General features: G+C 45.1%; 1 protein-coding gene across 1 annotated transcript in view; it reads left to right on the top strand.

Annotated features, from left to right (window-relative positions):
- LOC119972516 (delta-type opioid receptor-like) overlaps positions 1-21,052 on the top strand; it is a 50,878-nt gene extending 29,826 nt beyond the window's left edge. The window contains exons 3-4 of the mRNA XM_038809350.1: positions 9,402-9,754; positions 19,585-21,052. Coding sequence (XP_038665278.1) covers positions 9,402-9,754; positions 19,585-20,111 — 880 coding nt within the window. The 3' untranslated portion in view covers positions 20,112-21,052. The remainder of the gene's footprint in view (positions 1-9,401; positions 9,755-19,584) is intronic.
- The last annotated feature ends 495 nt before the right edge of the window (positions 21,053-21,547 follow it).

The raw sequence follows: 21,547 nt of genomic DNA, 5'->3' as shown, positions 1-21,547 counted from the left end.
CGACAGGGATCCCATGAATAAAGGGACCTCCAAAGGGACCCCAGTCTAAAGGGACCCTCCACATGAATTCCCTGGCTATAGGGAACTCCCACATGGGCCCCTGGCTCAAGGGACCCCCCCATGCCCCCACCCCCAGGGCCCCCTTCCTCCCGCACAGAAAATAGACCTCTGTTTGGAAGCTAGCGAGCAGTCTAGACAAGGGCAGCGAAAACAATTACAGCTGTAAAACTTACCTGGAAGCCCTATGTGTCCATTCCTCAAAGGAGAACGGCTGTGACCTTTCTTTCAACCCTGTAGAACAATTAGCATGCAAGCCATTCATAACTTTCTGACAGTCTCTGTGGATGAGCGGGTCGGGTCACCCCCATACCAGGGGGTAGTGGGGGGAACACCCAGGCAATCCGATGTTGGGGGCTACTTTGCGGTGCAGGGGGTGGGGGAGGGGAGGGGGCCAGCTACAGGACTTTGCTATCGGGCCGCCTGCTTGAAATGACAGCCTGATAGTGGGATTCCTCAGGAATCCTTAGTATTCCATGCCGTGCATAAATTTGCATGGCAAAGGATACAGAATTGCACCCTGCTTCGCGGTCCCAGGGGGATCATAAAACGGGTGCAATTCTCCTCCTGCGGGAGGACATACTGTCCCAATCAGAGAATTCACCCCATTATGTCCTCCAGAGGAAATGAATTGGTATTGGAGAGCAGGTCACAATGACCAGATCTTTCCCAGGCCCATGGAGGTGCCTTTGGAGATGGGGCCTGTGGAATTCTGAACTGAAAAGGTTGAGCATTCCTGCCACCTTGCGCTTCTTCTGGAGACAGGAGAACACAGCAAAGGCAATATGCCTAGCAGTGGGGCAGATAGTTGAGTCAATTAGTGGGCATTTCATGAGTGGGTTGCAATCTTGCTAGTCTCACACGGGACCAGACCAATGTCCCCCCCGACCCCACATCCCCACAAAATCCTGCTCAGAGGAGGTGGCTGCACAGTGGGAGTTGGAGGCTGCATTACGTATGATTGAGATCTAACTGATGCCAGCACAAAATCACATGGTTGCCGTCTCCCCATCGCACAACCTTGCCATTGAATGTGAAATCCCTGCAGATCGACCCCCATGAGGTTCTTCATGTCTCAGCCACTCCTCTGATTCTGATGGCTGTTGCAACGCTTCTCTGCCCCTCCTGCTGCTTGGGCCTCAGCTGCACTCCCCTGGCCACACAGCTGGGGTTGTCAGTCTTCCTCGTAGTGGCCTTTATTGGCCAGAGGTTCCCCTTTTGGCACCCGCCTTCCATCTTAATTGGACGGTGAACAGGTGGAGGCGGGGGGACTTGTTGATTAATTATCCACTGGAAAATTAGGCTAGCGGGCATGCTACAGAAACATTTCATCAGTGTTCACAAATCATACCGACATCATCAGGTTCCTGGCATCTGCAGCAAAATTCAGCACAATATGTTGCTTTTAGAGATTTTTATTTGGTATCTAAGATAGGCACATCAACTATATAAATGAATATATCATTGGCACTAACAGTACAAGTTGGGAACCTGAGTGGGGAGATACAACAAGAGAGGGAAACAAAAATAGAAATGATAGACAGAAAAGCAAAAAGGTAGAAAGCAAAAGTGGAAGGCAGAGGAAAAGGCTAGCAGCAATAACAGTGCAAAAGCAAAGTGCAAAACGTTAAAAAGACAAGTCTAGCATGAAGCATTCACAATACGTTAGATGAATTTGCAGCGCAAACAGATGTAAACGGATATAATATGATGGCGATTATAGAGACATGGCTGTAGGGTGTCCGAGGCTGGGAACTGAATATGCAAGTGTGTTTGATATTTAGGAAGGACAGGCAAAAAGGAAAAGGAGGTGGGGTGGTGTTGTTCATTAAGGATGAAATCAGTACAACAGTGAGGGACCATATTGGTTCAGGAAATCTATATGTAGAATCAGTTTGGGTGGAGCTAAGAAATATCAAGGGGTGGCAGTGGCGTAGTGGTATTGTTGGCCTAGTCATCCAGAGACCCAAAGTCATTTCCTGGGGACCCGGGTTCGAATCTTACCATGGCAGCTGGTGAAAATTGAATTCAATCAAAAAAATCTGGAATTGAAGGATGACCATGAAACCATTGTCAATTGCTGTAAATCGCATCTGGTTCACTAACACAGTAACCATGGATACTGTGATCTACATATAGGGTATGAGTTGGCTAGGATAGACTGGGGAAACTTCATTAAAAGGCATGACAGTAAATAGACAGTGGTTAATACTTAAGGAACGAATGTATGTATGATCATGGTCATATATTCCTTTCTGGCATAAAAGTACAAGGGAAGCAGTCCAATCATGGCTTACATAATAAATTATGGATAGTATTAGATCCAAAGCAGAGTTATATAAAGTTGCTCGAAAAAGTAGTAAGCTTGAAGATTGGGAGCAGAGAACAAAGACAATACAGCACAGGAACAGGCCCTTCGGCCCTCCAAGCCTGTACCAGTCATGATACCACACTTGGCCAAAACTCTGAAGAACAAAGAACAATACAGCACAGGGAGAGGCCCTTCAGTTTAGAATTCAGCAAAGGAGGATCAAGAGATTGATTAGGAGAAAAATGAAGTATAAGAGTAAACTTGAAAGTAACAAAAAAGCTTCTATAAGCTTTTAAAAAGAAAAAGATTAGTGAAGACAAATGTAGGTCCCTAACTGTCCAAAACAGAAGAATTGATAGCAAAGAACAAGGAAATGGCAGAGCAATTAACCGACTATTTTAGTTCTGTCAAAAGAAAGACACAAATAAATACCCAGAACTGCTGGGGGACAAAGGGTTCAATGAAAAGAAGGAATTGAAAAAAATTTCTATCACTAAAAAAAAGTGCTGAATGATTGAATGGGACAAAAAGCTAATAAATCCCCAGGGCTTGATATCTACACCCCAGGATACTAAAGGAGATGGCCATGAAAATAGTGGATGTGTTGGTTATCAACAGTCCCAGCAGAATGGAGAGTGCCAAATATAACCTCACTACTTATAAAAGGAGGGAGGCGGAAGGGAACTACAGACTGGTTAGCCTAACATCAGTGGTGGGGAAAATGCAAGTTTCTATTATAAAGGATATGATAACAGGACACTTAACAAATATGAACTGGATTAGACAATAAATGTTGAGGCTGCAGTGACCTTCATAGCCACCGGGAGCAGGCGTCCTCCACCTCCACAGTGTGACAGGTCCGTGAGTACGTGGCACAGGTGCTAGACCACCTCCTTGTTGAAAAGAAGCCTCCTACAGCACATGCTGTCTGTCATCTCCTCGTATGACCAACATCACCCATACACCTTGGGCCGTCATCGACACCCCCCTCTTGGTCCCACCTTGGCCAGATGGGTGGCCGGGTTTGCAGGGTGTGCGGTGGCCCCCTGAACATTGGGTGCCACCTCTAGCCTGTGTCGATGCTGCTGCAGCCTTCTCCGGCGTCTTGCTGCCACCAGCACTGCTAAGGCTGTCGCTGCAGGTTCGACAACACCATCCATTGTGCTGCCTGTAAAGAATGGGATAAGGAAAGAAACTGACAATCAGTTAGGGCTTCCACCCCGGGATCCTCAAATGCCCTAAAGTGTTCCGTCTTCTCTCAGAGTCCCATCCACCAAGCCTGTTGTGCTGGAGAAGCCCGCTTTACACACTCACTCCCGGCCACAGCAGAAGCCCCTAGACTCCAGACCCTTGCTGGGAACATTAGGGGGACCGAGCTTAGGTACCCTTCCCTGATCCACACACTCAGCCTCTGGTCATGGGGATATTCCCAGTGTTGAAGCCCAGCTCTTGGGTGTTTGATTGTTGGCTGCTGCCTCTGTGGTGCCGACACCCCCAGGACTCAGGCAAAGTATCCAGGCATCGCAGTCTGATTGGAATTCAAGCCAATAACACTCATCTGAGATATGGCGTGTGTACCCACGAGAAGGCACTTGAGTAATATTTTATTGGCAAAAACAGTCTACAATAACAAAGATTTGAAATTCAGCTACATAACATTCCACATATCACATTGACCATTACTCAACATGGAACAGAGGGCTGGTTTAGTTCAGTGGGCTAGATAGCTGATTTGTGATTCAGAGCAAGGCTAGCAGCGTGGGTTTAATTCCCGTACCAGCTGAGAATTCTGAATTCTCCCTCAGTGTACCCGAACAAACTCCAGAATGTGGTGACTAGAGGCTTTTCACAGTAACTTCATTGCAGCGTTAATGTAAGCATACTAGTGACAATAAAAGGTTATTTATTTATTTGAACCACATTGCCTTCTGGTCTTATCCATCTCCCTGAGCCCAGTGTTCCAGGTTCTAGGTATCTGGGAAAAAATTGTCCTTTCAGGATGCAGAAAAAGAAGGAAATGGCAGCTATACACTCCAGGCATTTGCAGCTGCAAGCAGCAAATATATCCTGCAGCACCGCTTGAGAATATTTTGTTTATTAAACGGTCAATAAAGAGATGAAAACCAATTACTTCACAGTTGACATATCACACTAACCATTAATCAACAAGGAAAAGGCACCATCCCATACACACACTGCAGAATATCAGTTCAAACACAAAGCTACAATAGTTCATTAGTACAAAGAAAACAAAAAACACTATCATCCTTCGCAGGTCCTCAACAGAATGGAGGATCCTTGCTGTTTGAACATTTTACACATCAGTCTCTTTTCATGAGCCTCAGTCGTACAGGCATTCTGAGACACCCTAATTTCATCGGAACCAAAGTTCGGTAGCCACATGTTTCACTGCTGTTCGAGGTGCAGTAAATAGCTTCGACTGCCAGTGTATTTGACTCATGGCGACGTGGTGGTAGACATGAGGCACTCACCACACTTACAGTCAAATCACCAGCAATCTGTAAAAGCATTTCTTCAAAACCTTCATCAAGTTGCTGATTCAGATCAATCTGCCTCAGCATATAACAAAGAATGGGGCTCTGTTCTGAAGTGTTTAGTCGGACAGAGAGGCAGCAGCTGTAGTTGCCCCTGTTATGGGTCTGATCAATATTGGAGGATGGCTTGGAGGTGCCGCAAATGCCAAGCCCCTCAATACCCCTGCTGGCCCAGGGGTGACACCTGACCTATGTCACCCAGACCCCCGATTTTGGCCTCTCACACTATTTAACCAGTATCACCCAGGTCCATGCCAGGCACAATGCAGCCAGTAAATCACGTTCCCAATCTCTAAGTGAGCATGAGGTTCTCCCACAACCCCACCCCTGGGCAATGTCAAATGTGCATTACCCCACACCCCTCCAAGTGAGGACATCCTGCTATGGGGCCCATGAGGGCCTCCCTTTTCATGCTTCCCCACCCCTCCCCCTTTTGGGCCTCCCCTTTCAGAACCCCCACCCTTCACCTCCCCAACATTGAGGTGGTTCCTTCATACCAGCCCTTCACCACCCCACCCTTCATACCCTCTTTATCCTTTTCATGAGCATGGCCTCCCTTAGGCCCCTGCCCTTGGTAGTGTTACCCTGGCACCTGAGCACCCTGGCACTACCATCCCATCAGTGTCCCTGCCAGCTTGGCAGTGCCACATAAGCACCTTGGCAGTGCCAGGGTGATAGTGCCAAGATGCCAGCCTGGCAGTACCAAGTTGACCAGGTCACACAGGTAGTGCCAGGGTGCCACCCTGTGCTGTCTCTGACCACCCATGGGTATCCAATGGCCCTCAGGTTCCATTGCACCATGTCCATGTTTGTGCTAAATGGCGCCATGCCAAGGTCTCCCAGACATGGGCGAATACATCTGGGCGCTGGAATAATCTGGCGCAGACATATCTAAATGAGTCTAATGGACGAGATGCAGATCGCGACATCTCGCGAGATCCTGTTAGATCTTGCAAGGCCTCCTAATTTAGCAGCCTTGTCGCATCACGGAGTCGGGCGCGACGATGAAGTTCAGTCATGCCCAGTGTATCTCAATGATTTGGATGGGGGAACAAAATGTAATATTTCCATGTTTGGTGATGATATGAAACGTGTTGGTAGTGTAAGTGGTGAGGAGGATGTTACAAGGCTTCAAGGTAATTTAAACAAGTTGAGTGAGTGGGCAAATACATGGCAGAGTATTATTTAAATAATAACAGATTGGAAAATGTTGATTTCAAAGGGTGGCCTTGTGCATCAATCACTGAAAGCAAGCATGCAGGTACAGCAGGTAGTTAAGAAGGCAAATGGTATGTTTGTGATAACTCTCATGAGGATAATGAGGAATCACTCATTGATCGCCCTGTGGGGCTCAGTGAGTACGAGTTCCCATGGTAACAGACAGGAACCCGGCCAGCTGGAACTCATTATCGAACCTTTTAAATGCAGTGCCACATAAGCACCTCGGCCAGTGCCAGACCGGGTGTTCCTGGGTGTTCTGGTTAGTTCCGGGCAAGGACATTGGTGTTGCATGTCAACTAACTTTTATTTAACCATTATCTTCGTGTCTCCTGGATTATTACACTGGCGATGAGGAGCAAGAATGGAATTCTGGATGGCCCTTCTTAAAAGTAAAATGCCTCCAGTAAGAGGTGTATGAAGTGAACCCAGAAATGTGATTACTTGGGAAACGCAAGCCGTATGATGCAGGTGTGGTGGGTTAGCCCCAGTGCGTTGAAAGAATGAGCTATTTCTTTCATGCAAATGGCATAGAGGGTGACGACCGATAGAAGGCAATCCTTTCGACTGCCTGTGGAGCCCAGATATTCGGTGCCATAGAGTCTGACTTACCCAGCAGCGCCGGATTTAAAAGCCTTTACTGAGCTGGCGGACTTAGTGGCAAACTACTACGACTCGAGATCACCACTTATGCTGCAGCGCTACGGTTTAACCAGCTGGAAGACTCCCAGGAGAGCCTGTAACGGAGTTCCTGACCATACTCAGGAAACTGACCAAGCACTGTGAGTATGGACCTTCTCTGCCAGAGATGCTACAGAAAAAAACTGCTTGCAAAACCCACCCTTGATTTTAAAAGCCGTAGAACTGATGTTGTCCTTGGAGAATGTCGAAAAAGGGGTGCAGCTGCTACAAGGTTCAATGGATTGCAGTGTGCTCAGTGTACGACATCCCACATATTGGAAAACCGGCCTCCCTGTAGACTACACTTCTGCGCCCCGCCCACTACCTTGTCATTACTCAGCAATGGCACGCAAGGACATGGGGCAATGACTGCTAAACTCCAGAACTGTTAGCAAAGCTTCCCCAGAGGACTTCGGGGAGCAGTCACCAGAGTGCTGTATCTGCTGCCGAAGGATATGCCTAAGGCAAGGCTGTCAGAATTGTCAGTCCGCCCAGTCAGGAAGCCAAAGCCAACTCAGGCCCAGGCCATGCAAATCTGCCAGTCCGAACAGGACGAACGAATGCAGTTGAACTGCATCACCGCCCCCAATGTTCCCCTTATCAAAATTAAACTCCGGTTTAGTAGTCACCTCTTAAAAATGGAAGAGGACACAGGAGCCATTGTTTCCATTGTGGGGAACAGACCTACAGGCACCTCCGAGCTGGCATCATATCCCTCTGCCTGCAGAACACAAGGGCCAAGTTGGCCATGAATAAGGGGGAGCCTCTACCAATCGTAGGAACCACTGTGATCCCGGTCGCCCATGGATATCAGATGGTCTGTCTGACTTCCCCTAATAATCGTGCAAGGAATGGCACCCAGTCTTCTGGGCAGAGACTGGCTGCATAAAATCCAATTGGACTGGGAGCAGATCATCAGGATGCAAACTGGAGGCCTATATGATGTCCTCAGGAAATATCCAGACATGCTTCAGGAATCCCTTGGCAAGTCCAAAAGAGCAAGGGAAATGATCTACGTGGACCCAGAGGCCCTGCCTCAATGTTTCATTCCACGATCGGTCTCCAATGCTTTTCGCGTCAAGGTAGAGACTGAACTTGGGTGTCTGGAGCGCTGTGACATATTACACCTAGCACAGTTTATGGAATGGGCTGTGCCAGTAATTCCAGTACTAAAACCCGACAAGTTGGTCTGTCTTTGCGGAGACTATGATTTGACTGTCAACAGAGCCTCCCGCCTTGACTGGTGCCCCATGCTGTGTATCGAAGATCTTTACGTAAAGCTGGCTGGAGGCCACATGTTTGTCAAGCTGGATATGAGCCATGCGTATACTTCCAGCTGGTATTTGATACTGCATCCAGGAAGTTTGTCACCTTCAATACCCATAAGGAGTTGTATGAATACACTCGCCTGCCTTTTAGAGTCTTAACGGTGTGTGCTATTTTTCAGCGTATAATTTAAAATATCCTTCAAGGGATGCCTATCCCATGGTGGCACAGTGACTAGCACTGCTGCCACACAGTAGCAGGAACCCGGGTTCGATTCTGACCTCAGGTGACTGCGTGGAGTTTGCACGTTCTCCCCGTGTGTGCGTGGGTTTCCTCAGGGTGCTCCGATTTCCTCCCACAGTCCAAAGATATGCAGGTTAGGTGGATTGGCCATGATCATATTGCCAAACGTTAGGTGGGGTTATGAGGGTAGGGATGGGGGATTGGGCCTAGGTAGGGTGCTCTATCGCAGCAGGGGCTGAATGGCCTCCTTCTGCACTGTAGAAATTCTATTCTATGATAACCTGGCCACCATATTGACACTATTGCTAGTGTGCTACAGTCTGCTACATACATTGCTAAAAAAGAAGTAGTTGTGGCAGGCACCGCAGGACAAAGCATTCACAAAAGTGAAGGAACAGATGCTGTCACCCAATATCTTGTCAGTCTATGATCCCACAAAGCTGCTGATAGTAACTTGTGATGTTTCACCCTATAGAGGAGGGGCAGTTCTCTCCCATCGTTGGGATGATGGCACCGAAAGACCGATTGCATATGCGGCACAAACTCTGGCAGATGCAAAAAGCAGAAAAGAGCGTCTGGCCGTGATATTCAGAGTGAATAAATTTCATCCATAGGTCTACAGCCGACACTTTATGATAATGCTGGAGCATAAACAGTCACAGTCTCAGGATACGGGGAAGGACATTTAGGACTGAGATGAGGAGAAACCTCTTCATCCAGAGGGTGGTAAACCTGTGGAATTCTCTACCGCAAAAGGCTGTGGAGGCCAAATCGCTGAACATATTTAAGAAGGTAGTAGATTAGATTTCTAGACTGTAAAGGAGTAAAGGGGTATTGGGAGAGAGCGGGACTATGGCATTGAGACAGATTATCAGCCATGATCACATTGAATGGTATAGCAGGCTTGGAGGGCTCAGTGACCTACTCGTCCTCCTATTTTTTATGTTTCTGTGTCTCCAGCATTTAATGATATGTATATCAGTGCCAGGTTTAATTTTACTTGTACTTGTCATTCTGTATGACTATGAACGGTCATGCCAACTAAAACAGCTTTATGTGTTTCTTTCCAGACACACCAAGATGAAGACAGCTACCAATATATATATTTTCAATCTTGCCGCAGCAGATGCTCTAGCAACAAGCACAATGCCTTTCCAGAGTGCTGACTATTTAATGGGATCTTGGCCATTTGGAGGCATGTTGTGTAAAATAGTTGTCTCCATTGATTATTACAACATGTTTACCAGCATCTTCACATTGACAATGATGAGCGTTGACCGATATATTGCTGTGTGCCATCCAGTGAAGGCATTGGATTTCCGTACTCCTTTAAACGCAAAAGTAATAAATGTCTGTATCTGGCTTCTTGCCTCAGTTATAGGCATACCAGTTATCATGCTCGGCGGCACTGGGACAAGGGATGGTGAGTTTTTGAAGCTTTAACAAAATCAACTTCATTCACGTGGTTACAAAGTATTCCTGAAGCCTGATTTTTATTTTAATGTATTTCATTTTCGCGTGGTTAATTTATTTTTCTGACTTTTGTTCACCCTTCACTCACACTGATGAGTTGTAATGAAGTTTAAACCATTGAATATTCAAAAACAAAGGTTTTAGAGAAAATTAGAAGACAATAAAGCAGCCAATTGGCAGGAACCCCACCCCCTCCCTTCCCCGGCACAGTTGGTTTCCCAGCCGCGGAGGCAGCTCACTATTGGCTATTGCTGCAGCTTTTTGGGAGGCTCAGCTGTCGCGCTGCCGGGGAACATGTCGCAAGGTCGTCTTCAGCAAGACCGGAAGATCCCAACGGCCGAAAGGACCGGAAAACCCCAGCACTATATGATGTTCCTCCGTAATGTAAAGAAAGAACCTTTAAGGTATTGAATCTTCCCAAGATGCTTTTAAGAAGCGTTATCAGTCAAGATTTGACACCAAGCCATTAAAGGACATATGGCCACAAACTTTGTCAAAGAGGTAGATGTTAAGGAGATTCTTAGCAGAGGAGTGAGAGGTAGAATAACGGAAATGTTTATGGTCAGGATTTTCCACCCGTTTTACTCAGGCAGGTTTGGCAATGGAAGCAGTTAGTCTCTTGAGAAGTCCAAATCGCATTTCACGCCAACGTAAATGCGCAGCGCGATTGTACTCTCTCCCCGCCAGTGGCGTAGTGTATTTCCCAACGTTGATATGATGGCAGACTGGCGCGAAGCCTCACTGATCTCCTAAGGCATGCACCTGGCGAGCACACCTCCCAGAGGAGATCAGGTGAGTACATTGCTCAGGTGGGAGCGGGTCATGCCTGGGCACTACCACCTAGCAATGTTCCTGGCATTGCCTAGGTACTGCCTCCGGGCATTATCAGGGGACATTGCCCGGGGACAGTGCCAGGGGAGGGACATAGGGGAGGGCCGGTCCTTGTGAACACTTGTCCTCTGGGGTATCCTTTAAAAATGGTGCCCCAATCTTTGAGATACCAGGTTGCTGGTAGGGCAGGCCCAATCAGTGTAATGTTGTGCGACCCGTCTCTTGAGGTTTTTTTAAGCCGAAGTCCAGAACGATACCGTGGAGAAAGCTGCTGTTGCCCCCTGCGTCTTCAATGCTGCCTTTCCTGCCTGCGATCGACTTTGGCCGATATCCATGAACTTAGAACTTGGGCAGCTGAAGGCACAGTCACCAGTCTTGGAGCAATTAAAATGGGAGTTGCGCAAGAAATCAGGATTGGAGGGACTCAGAATTCATAAAATCATGGAATGATATAGCACGGATGGAGGTCCATCATCATGCTTACTCTGGCTCATGGTGGAGTTATCCAATTAATTCCATCTCCTTCTGTTTTCTATAGTTCAGCAAATTATTTTCTTTCAGTACTTATACAATTTTAAATGCTAATATGAAATCTGTTACCATCACCCTTGTTACCAGGGTGTCGGGGCGGCACGGTAGCACTGTGGTTAGCACTGTTGCTTCACAGACCCAGGGACCCTGGTTTGAACCAGGCCCCGGTTCACTGTCCATGTGGAGTTTGCACATTCTCCCCGTGTCGTTAAATGCATAAGACGCTGTAGTCTGGCTAAGAGGTCATACGAACTGCGACAGAGGAAGATATGGCGGAGTGTTCTGGGTGTGGTTGTGGACTACTGAACAACTGGTGGACTTCCTCAGTGCTACGTTCCAGCAGCAGAGGCAGGAGGCCTCAGAGGACCTGGTCAAGGTAGTGGAACCACATTGGGCGGTTGTCAAGAAAGTGGAGCAGAGGTTGGAGGTGCAGGGTCTGGCACTCCAGAAGGTGGAGCCAGCAGTGGGTGAGCATGAGGACCAATTGGCCTCATTGAAGGCAGAGATGGTGCTCGTGGTAGAGAGCCAGGAGAGGTGGTGGGAGAAGATGGAGGACCTGGAAAATCATTCCAGAGGCAGAATATCTGGATCGTGGGGCTGCCTGAAAAGATTAAGGGAAGGCAGGCCATAGAGTACGTGGCGAATAAGTTTGAGAGGTTGATGGGGGAGGGGTCTTTGACTGCCCTCCCGAGGTGCATCGAGCGCACAGGGCATTGAGGAGAAGGCCCTTCAAGTCCCCGTGGCACCAAATCCTGCAGAACATGGCAGTTGTGACCAACCATTTCCCCAGACATGCATAGTTTTCAGAGGCACTGGTTCTTAGATATCTGCAGGTATGTTCAGTAATGTCTATAGTCTCTGGGTCTAGTGAGGCACCTATGAAGGGGGCTCATCCTCTGTGTGCAGAGCAGGCCCTGCCACCCCTTCCTCTTTACATTTCTGCTCCTGCCTTTGGAGAGCCTGTGCCTCCATTGACATTTTCTTCTTCTCTCCTGCCTCTGATTGAGAAAAATGATACCAGGTTCCAGGTTTGTATGTTCTCCTCACTGCAGTATCAAGAGAGAGACTTGATTTGTTTCTGTCTCCGGAGGACCACTCTTTGCACATTCATCCTCCGTAAGTGTCTTTCAAAGCCCACTGAATCATGTCCTGGCCACCACGTTGGTGCCCAGTCGCCTGCTGATTGGGCCCTTCATCACCCTTGCCACACACTACATGACTGAGTGGCCAGAATTTTGGCCACTCCACTGCATCCTGAGTTCTCAAATGAGGTGCAGGCATTGTCCCAAACTTCACTCTTAAGGCCTTTCGCATATCCTGGTCTAAGGGGGCCAGTTGTCAAAATGCAAGCACACAGTCACCGGTTAGAGTGCTCTTCTTGGACAGTGTGCTGTTGCTAACTGTCGAAGGGAATGTATTTGCTTTCCCAGTTTGCCAATGCTGGAAGCACACTATAGCCACCAGCGATTTTGGACGTCAGTGTGCAAAGGGTGAACTGCTGAGCAGCAATCAGTGTCACTCACAAACAACATAAGTGGTGCTTGAGTGTGCAGAATTGCATGAGTAGTTAGACTCCAGACTTATCAATTGAGTTACAGCTGAACGATCCCAGCTGTGAAGGTGTAATGACAACTGACATGTTTTTTCATCAGCCTTGCCCTTGTTAACATCCTGCCTCCACAGTGACCCAGGCTTCTCTTTTCTCTGTGAGGCCCTTTGAAGGAACGATGCTTTAGACACTTGACAGGCATATCAATTGAGTTACAGCTGCAACGGTGTAAGGATCACTGAAATGTTTTCATTTGCCTTGCCCTTTTCAACGTCCTGCCTCCAGAAGCCTACCTCCCCCCAACATTCCTCCAGTATTGAGTAGAACCATCAGTCTCTGATGACTGCCCGGGCCCCCACTCCACAACTGCAGTGCCCAGGCTTCCCTTTCCTCTGTGCGGCCCTTCCAAAATGCCTGTCGCCCAGCAATAAAAGGCAACCTCAGGAATGATGCTTTTGACACTTGACAGTTTTCACCTCCCCCCACCCCGACAGTCTTTCTCCGAGTCAACTCCCGTTCTCCCCAAGTAAACCGTTTGATATCCCCCAAGTCAACCCCAGAGTTCCCCCAAGAAAACCCCCATCACCCCTGAGCCAATGCCCAGTCTCCCCCAAGTCGACCCGTTGATCTCCCGCAAGTTAATCCCTGGTCACCACTAAGTCAAATACCTCGGTCTCTCCCAAGTTAGTGTACATGTGGTATCTATCATTGTTTTTGATGATATTAGGAAGTGATAGTGTGTAGATGAGAAATAGGGACTTCTCTTGGTTGCTTGCTCGGTAATAGATTCAGTTAACATCTCCGAATATCCAATGTCAAAAGTTTTCCTTGGTATTATTGAGTGCATAACTAAGTCAAAAATAAAATTAGCACTAGCCTAATTGTGTGACAATCTGTTTCATGTGTAGCACTTGTTCACTTTTTGTAGGATTAGCAAACATCAGCTTGCTGCAGTTTTATGTCTTCATTCCCATAAAACCATGCAGCATTGATGGTTATATAAAATACATTTTTTATTGTAGTGTTCAGCATTGTTTTTGTTTTGTCCATTTAGATTTAGTGATCATTAAACTGATTTTCCTCAGACATTGCAGCCCGCAGAATCATTAATTTCTCATCTAAACTATAATGCGCAGGAGGGTGTGTAAAATATGTAGGTACAATTGACTTAAACAAGGGTGTTTAATCTATCTTTGGCTAATTTGGTTGAAGTATTGGTGCCTTAGTACTCAGGTTAGTCTATAGGACTGCGAACGCTATTTGCCCCTATATAGTTGATGCTCCAAAATAACTTACCAAAGGATATATTTTCCTCTCTTTGCTAATTTTGATGAAAATATAGGTTACGGATACAAAGTGCAAAATGGTGCTTGATACTCAACTCTATATTTTCTTCTGATTAGTGAACAAAGAAAGACAAAATCAGTTACTGGTAGATTTTTATAAGAAAAGTGAGAACTAATTTAATTACTTTGGGAGGAAAACAAGAACTATTTTGTGAAAATCTAAAACTTCTCAGTCATTCTTTAAGTGAGAATAACAGTGAGGTTATAAATAGCTAGAATCGGACACCTGTGACTTTACAGGCACTAGCCTTCATGGTTAAGAGTCTTCCAGTGTTCCCATGGCAACAAAAGCGGAAACACAACATTTTGAAATTGTCTTGTTGACAAATCATAGATAGGTAGTGCAATTTCTTTATATGCAATTAATTTTCAAATGTCAATCATCTATTTGAAAAAAAAATGAGGTAGCAAAAAGACAACAAACCAGTTTTCACATTGTCACTTTCATAATTTATAATTTGTGATATAATGTTTCTTGAGGTAATTGTCTAAATGCATCCACTTTACATCTGCTCACCACGATACACTAGGGCTGATTTTCAGGTGAATAACCTGCATGCTAATTGCTGCCCAAATCATTTTCATCCGGTTATAAATTGCAGCAAATGAATCTTGTCATGAAAAGCTAATGACCAAGCAGAAATTCTGCATTAATTATTTGTGTATAGTTCATTACCAAGCCTGACTTACGGAACCAAGCCTTTTACTACATAACCATTAAATACACTTCAATCCATTTCTTTCAATTAAAGGTTTCCAATATAATTCACTATAATATGTAAAGTTGTTGCTGACATTTATTTACAGTTCTCTTACAAAATTTTTCCCTACTAATATTCCAGTTTGTTCATTAGTTGAACATTCAGTTAAGAGGATAATGGGGTACATTTCCCAGCCCTGCCCGTTGCGGGAATTGTCCAGACTTGGGACACGAAATCCTACCCATTGTGTTCAGTACAGCTTTATCCCATGAATTCCCAGTACAATTATTCATGTTTTAATCAAAGTAATCTTAAACAAACGCTGTGATAACATTTGACCCAGAAGCAGTACAGTAAGTTGTAATTTCTGTAAAAGGTCTGCAGAATTCTGTATTTGTTTTTAAGAATGTTTGAAAAGGAATTTTGAGAGATTGCATCTATTGTAAAGGGATCATTTGTAATTTTCTTGAATAATACGTGTGGTAGCACGGCCTGTTTAATGGGGCAGTCTCTCGCGGTCCATGTGGCTGGCTCGGGGCCTATCATGCAGGAGGTGTGCAAACCTGACTAATGAGGGAACAGTGTGGGGCCCGGGGAGCAGGACTCTAGTCAAAGTGAACCTGGGAACCAGAGCATTAGTATCTGTATAGCAACTTTGTGTCTATATATAGGTTGCCCTTGTTAGTTGTCAATAAACACTTTTTTCTTCCTTACTACCGTTTACTTGGTATTCCCTCAAGCTGCCACATTGGCGATGAGTATAAAACAGATTGTTTGCAAGCTCGCAGTCATTGAATTTGAATGGGGGGGAGGAAAAACCTCCAAGGTGGACACAGAGTCGGGAAGCATTAAGGATGGCAAAGAACAGTGAGTGGAAAATGGCCATGATTGGGAAGTTAGATCCATTCAACAAGGAGGCCGAAGGGTGGAGCCAGTATAATGAGGGGTTCCATTTCTTCTTCACGGCAAACAAAATAACGGAGGAAGAGAAACAGAAAGTTAACCTATTAACAGTTTGTGGGCTAACAACCCACAACCTTATAAGAAATTCGACAGAGGCTTCTGACATGAAGTAATTTGGCCAGTTTGTGAAGCTGGTCAGGGAACATTTCAAACCCAGACTCTCGATCATACTTCAGTGATACAAGTTCAACATGGTCATCAGGGACCCAGGATAAACTTCCATCTTTGTTGCCAGACTCAGACAAATTGCCGAGAATTGCAAGTTCGGTGCAGCACTTTGTGACATTCTGCTTGATTGTTTAGCATGCGGTACTAAAAATATAAGTGGGCAAAAGAAGCTTCTGGCTGAAAGAACGATTACCCTAGACAGACCGATCAAGATCGCCAAGGCAACTGGGTGCGCTGAGAAGTTCGCGTTAGAGCTTCAAAGCTTCAAAGAGGGCAAGGTGAACTAGTTGTGGAGTGGTATAGCTGCAAGGTTGACAGGCACAGGGGATGTTGAGCCACAATCCCAGGAACAGGATTATAAATCGATGGTCAGGAAAAATTGGGCCGTCAGCCCAGAAATCAAGGTGACTGTTATTAGTGTGGTGGGTCACCCCAGGAATCATGTTGCTGTAGAGAGTGTATTTGTTTTCAGTGCAATCAGAAGGGCCATATCCAGGCACATTAATGCACCCATCAGAACATGCCAATTTCAAAAAAACAGCAAACTACTGCTCCAGTGAACAAAGTGGAGCGGAACACAGATGGAGAACCTGCAATATCGAGATTAAATATTGTGAGAGTGAGTAAAACATCCCCAATTGAGCTAGTCCTCACAAAAAATGGAAGGCCACTAAAGATGGAGGTCAACACCGGGTGGTCGGCCACAATTGTTGGTGAACAAATGTTTGAATAGCTTAAAAGAGATGTTCAGCCTTTGGACTTGAGTGAGACAACAGCTAGGTTGGCAACGTATACGGGGAGACCCTAAATGTTTTTGGAACAACCATGACTCCAGTGTCATGTCAGCAACCCAGATACCCAGTTACCTCTGATCATTGTTGAGGGACATCGACCAAGCCTCATGGGGTGAGATTAGTTGTGCCAAATCAAGTTGAACTGGTTGGAATTTTTTAAAATCTCAGTCAATATCTATCAGGATGTCTTATGCAGATACAAGGATGTATTCCAGAATTAATTGGGTCAAATAAAGGGAGTAAAGGCCAAGATTTAAGTCAACTCAGACTCAACACTAAAGTTTTTCAAAGAAACACTTTTCCCTGACACCTTGTACCAGAATGGAGAACCCATGCTTAAATGCATGGAAGAACTAGGAATGATCACACCTGTGCAGTTTTCAGAATGAGCAACCCCATCATTCCTGTAATAAAGCTAGACACTCGGTTAGAATACGTGGGGACTACAAGCTTACAATCAATTAGGCAGCCGAAGTAGATAATTACACAGTTCCATGAATTGAAGACCTTTATGCGAAGTTGACGAGGGGCCTCACATACACAAAAATAGACATCAGTCTTGCTTACTTGCAGCTAGAACTGGAGGAAAATTCCTGAAGATTGTGATAGTGAAGACACATAAAGGCCTGTTTTTATAAACCAGATTAACTTTTGCCATTTCCTTGATCTGTGCGCTATTCCTGTGCACAATGGAGAATCTCCTCCAGGCCACTCCAAAGGTTGTGGTTTCCTGGATGACGGGCTAATAACAAGAACATCACACAAGGAGCAACTGGCAAGCTTCAAAGAGGTGTTGAGAAGATTCCAAGATATGGAAATTGACTGAAATGCAAGAAGTGCACTTTCCAAGCCAGTGAAGCCATTTACCTAGGGTTCAAATTGGACTCAAAAGGCCTGCACTCACTTGAAAACAAAGTGAGAACCATAAGAGAAGTCCCGGCATCTATGAAGGTGGCAGAATTCTTAGTGATGGTAAACTATTATGGTCATTTTATTCCCAACATAGCAATGACACTGATGCCATTACACATGCTCCTGAGAAAACACCAGTTGGCATTGGAAGGAACCACATGCCTTCCACGATGTTAAGCAAATGTTATAGTCATCGAGCCTACTGGTTCATTTTGACCCAAGAAAATACAACATTCTGACCTGCAATGCATCACGATATCCAACCCAATATAAGGAGGAAGACTCGAAAAGACCAATTGACTTCGCTTAAAGAACGCTTTCTGATGCTGAACATGCACAAATTGAGAAGGAAGGCCTTGCCATAATCTACAGCATCCAGAAATTTCACCAGTATGTTTGCGGGCTACGTTTTACAATCATAACAGACCACAAGCTCCTGCTGGGGCTCTTTCATGAAGATCAGCTGATACCACCAATCCTCTCTGCCAGGGTAAAATGGTAGGCCTTGTTGCTGGCAGCCTACCTTTTAACATGGGCAAGGTAGACAGATTTTGAATGCTGATGCATTGATTCGGCTCCCACTTTAAAGAACCTGGCACCTCTGCCAGTGCCTCAAAAAATCAGCTTGGCATTGACATTTTTGAAAACCCTGCTAGTTTTGTCCGGCCACATAAAGAACGGGACACAACGGGACCCAAACCTGCCCAAAGAGAAATTGCGCGATCTTAACCGGGTGCCACCACGATAAATCTGACCAATTAAGGGTAAACTCATTTGCCATATTCTGGGATCCCGAGTGACAGTACCACTCCAGGCCAAAAACAATTGTTGCAAGAATTGCATAGTGCCCATCCAGGCAAAACAAAAATGAAACTGTTCATTCACAGCTACTACTGGTGGTCTAGCATAGAAAAAGATATTGACCACATGGCATGCCAGTGCAACCCTTGCCAGGCACACTAGATACTGCCCCCTACCGCTAACCTCCATCTTTGGAGTGGACTGGAATGCCATGGACAAGGGTATAAGTGGACTCCGTTGGTCCCTTTATAGGCAAGATGTTCCCCATTTTGGTTGATGTCCACTAAAAATGGTTTGAGGTTCAACAGATAGGAATGAAGATGTTGGTGGCCGCAGTAGATGCCTTGTAGTGGGTGTTTGCTATGCATACCCACCCCAAAGTAAGAGCGTCTGACAATGGCTTCACTGGTGGTGACTTTCAGCATTTTGTCAGAATGAATGGCATTCGCCATGTCAGAACAGAGCCCTATCATCCTGCCTCAAACGGGTTAGCAGAGGGAGCTGTGCAAATGTTCAAGGCAGCTATGAAGAAGCAGTCTAACAGACCACCACATCTTAGGTTGGCCAACTTTCTTTTGTCTTAAAATAGAACCTCCCCATGTCACTCTGGGTGCTACACCAGCAGATTTACTTATGGGCCATCGTCTTAGGACCCGGTTGGACTTGATTTTCCCAAATTTGAGGGGGGGTGGGGGGTCGGCTGGAGGAATGGCTACCAGGCTGAATTGTGACCACGTTCAGGTGTTTCTTAAGTGCTGCTCTTGTATGGCAAGACAGTACGCAAACATATCGACAACGTGAGAAGCCGGGGAACCATGACCCCAATCTTGGCACAGTTGGGTCCGGTAGACAGCAGCAGTGCTCCTGTGGTGGAGCCGGATTAAAGAGGACCCAGAAGTCTTAAGCAGGCCACATCGATGATGCAGGAACAATCTATGGAAGGAAATAATGACTCTTTGTCAATGTCATCCAGTCTTGAAATGTTTGCTCCTTTCTCTCTCCACAGATTCTGTCAGACCTGCTGAGATTGTCCAACGTTTTCTGTTTTTGTTTCAGATTCCAGCAACTGCAGCAATTTGCTTTTATCTAAATTTAATTCAATCTCAGTTCACAAAGTATAGCTGCAATTGATTTGACTGTGCATGTCATTCTAACTGCTAACTGTTATTTTTCTTATTTAACAGGTATCATCGAATGTGAATTGCAGTTCCCACATCCCTACTGGTACTGGGATACCATACTGAAAATCTGTGTTTTTGTCTTTGCCTTTATTGTACCAGTTCTCATCATCTCTGTGTGCTACACCTTGATGATTTTGCGTTTGAAGAGCGTGAGATTGCTGTCTGGTTCCAGAGAAAAAGACAGAAACTTACGTCGAATCACACGGATGGTCCTCATTGTTGTAGCAGTTTTCATCATTTGTTGGACTCCCATTCACATTTTTGTATTAGTCAAAGCATTGGTAAATGTGCCGGAAACGGCAGCAGTGTCTGCCTGCTATTATTTCTCAGTGGCTCTTGGATATACCAACAGCAGTCTTAACCCCATACTCTATGCTTTTCTGGATGAAAATTTTAAAAGGTGCTTTAAAGATTTTTGCTGTTCCACGGGGTTGAAGCTGGAATTACAGACCAGCAGCAGAGTAAGGAATACCATACACAATCCTACATTGTTTTGCAATAGTGTAGGGAATGCAAACCGGCAAGTATGACTAGCAGTGGAAATGTCATCTTTCTCACCACAAACGAGAGATGACTTTCAGGATTCAGGTCTGACTCAAATTACTTCTGCAGTTTAATTCTTATTTTACTGAGCAAGAAAATTAGGTCTGTTTAGCATTACAATAAATACAGTACTTTGGTCTGCCTGTGCTCATCAATAAGAGATCAAATGATCAGTATGCATGGGACAAATAGTCTCATGTTAATATCCTTATCTTCGGCACAACATAGCAGATGTTTAGCATCTAAGCTGGATAATTGGCATTGATTCTGAAACAATGCTACACTTACATTTCCATTTCATTGGGTATTGGAGCATATCAAATTAGCTTGGCCGGTATATGACAGAGACTGTTGCAATGGATACATTTTGAGTCTTTGCTTATATGATGCCAATTTCTTTCTAAAAATGCTCACATTGTACATTAGCAACAGACAACTGACATTTTGTGGTGCCAAACAATTTCAAATCTTAAGTGAGAATCTTAAATCAGATTAAGAGTACAGAAAAGATTTACTAGGATACTACCGGGACTTGATGGTTTGAATTATACGGAGAGGTTGGATAGACTGGGACATTTTATTCCCTGGAGCGAAGGAGGCTTAATAGGGGTCTATAAAATAATGAGGGGCATTGATAAGTTAGATAGCCAACATCTTTTCCCAAAGGTAGGGGAGTCTAAAACTCAAGGGCAAAGGTTTAATTAAGGTGAGAGGGGAGAGAAACAAAAGGGTTCAGAGGAGTAATTCTTTCACACAGAGGGTGGTGGGTGTCTGGAACGAGCTGACAGAGGCAGTTGTAGAGGCGGGAACAATTTTGTCCTTTAAAAAGCATTTAGACAGTTATATGGGTAAGATGGGTATAGAGGGATATGGGACAAATGTGAGCAATTGGGACTAGCTCAGTGGTGAAACTGGGTGGCATGGACAAGTTGGGCCTGTTTCCATGTTGTAAACCTCTATGACTCTATAACTATCTACAGTCGGTAATGTACAAAGATATATGTGTCACATAATGTGATGTTATCAATTTATTCATGTTGAAATGTAAAACATATTGAGCATTTCCGGTATTTAAAGCAAATACAAATTGAATATATTATGCTATTATGCCCAAAAGCAGTATGTGGAATGTCCTCTTAGAAAAATAACTATATTTGCATACTAGAAGCATAACTTTTTTGCTTGTAAAATGAAAATGCATTCTATGTTTTAAGATCAAAAGTCTTTGATCATCAGCCACAACTTGGGTGTAGCAGTGCATTAATGAACATATGGCTCAGAGATAGTGTGAATGTCAATGACTGTGATCTAGTGCTGAGATTTAGGTAACAAAGTGAGCTTTGGAAAAAGCAATCTAGCCTGGATAAACAAATGAAAAGCCCTTATTTTGTAAAACAACATGCAACACAAATGTTGTAACTTT

This window comes from Scyliorhinus canicula, chromosome 10 (assembly GCF_902713615.1).
Source record: "Scyliorhinus canicula chromosome 10, sScyCan1.1, whole genome shotgun sequence".
Taxonomy (NCBI): Eukaryota; Metazoa; Chordata; class Chondrichthyes; order Carcharhiniformes; family Scyliorhinidae; genus Scyliorhinus; species Scyliorhinus canicula.
The sequence above is the reverse complement of the archived record's forward strand: the minus strand, read 5'-3'. Positions and strand labels throughout refer to the sequence as shown.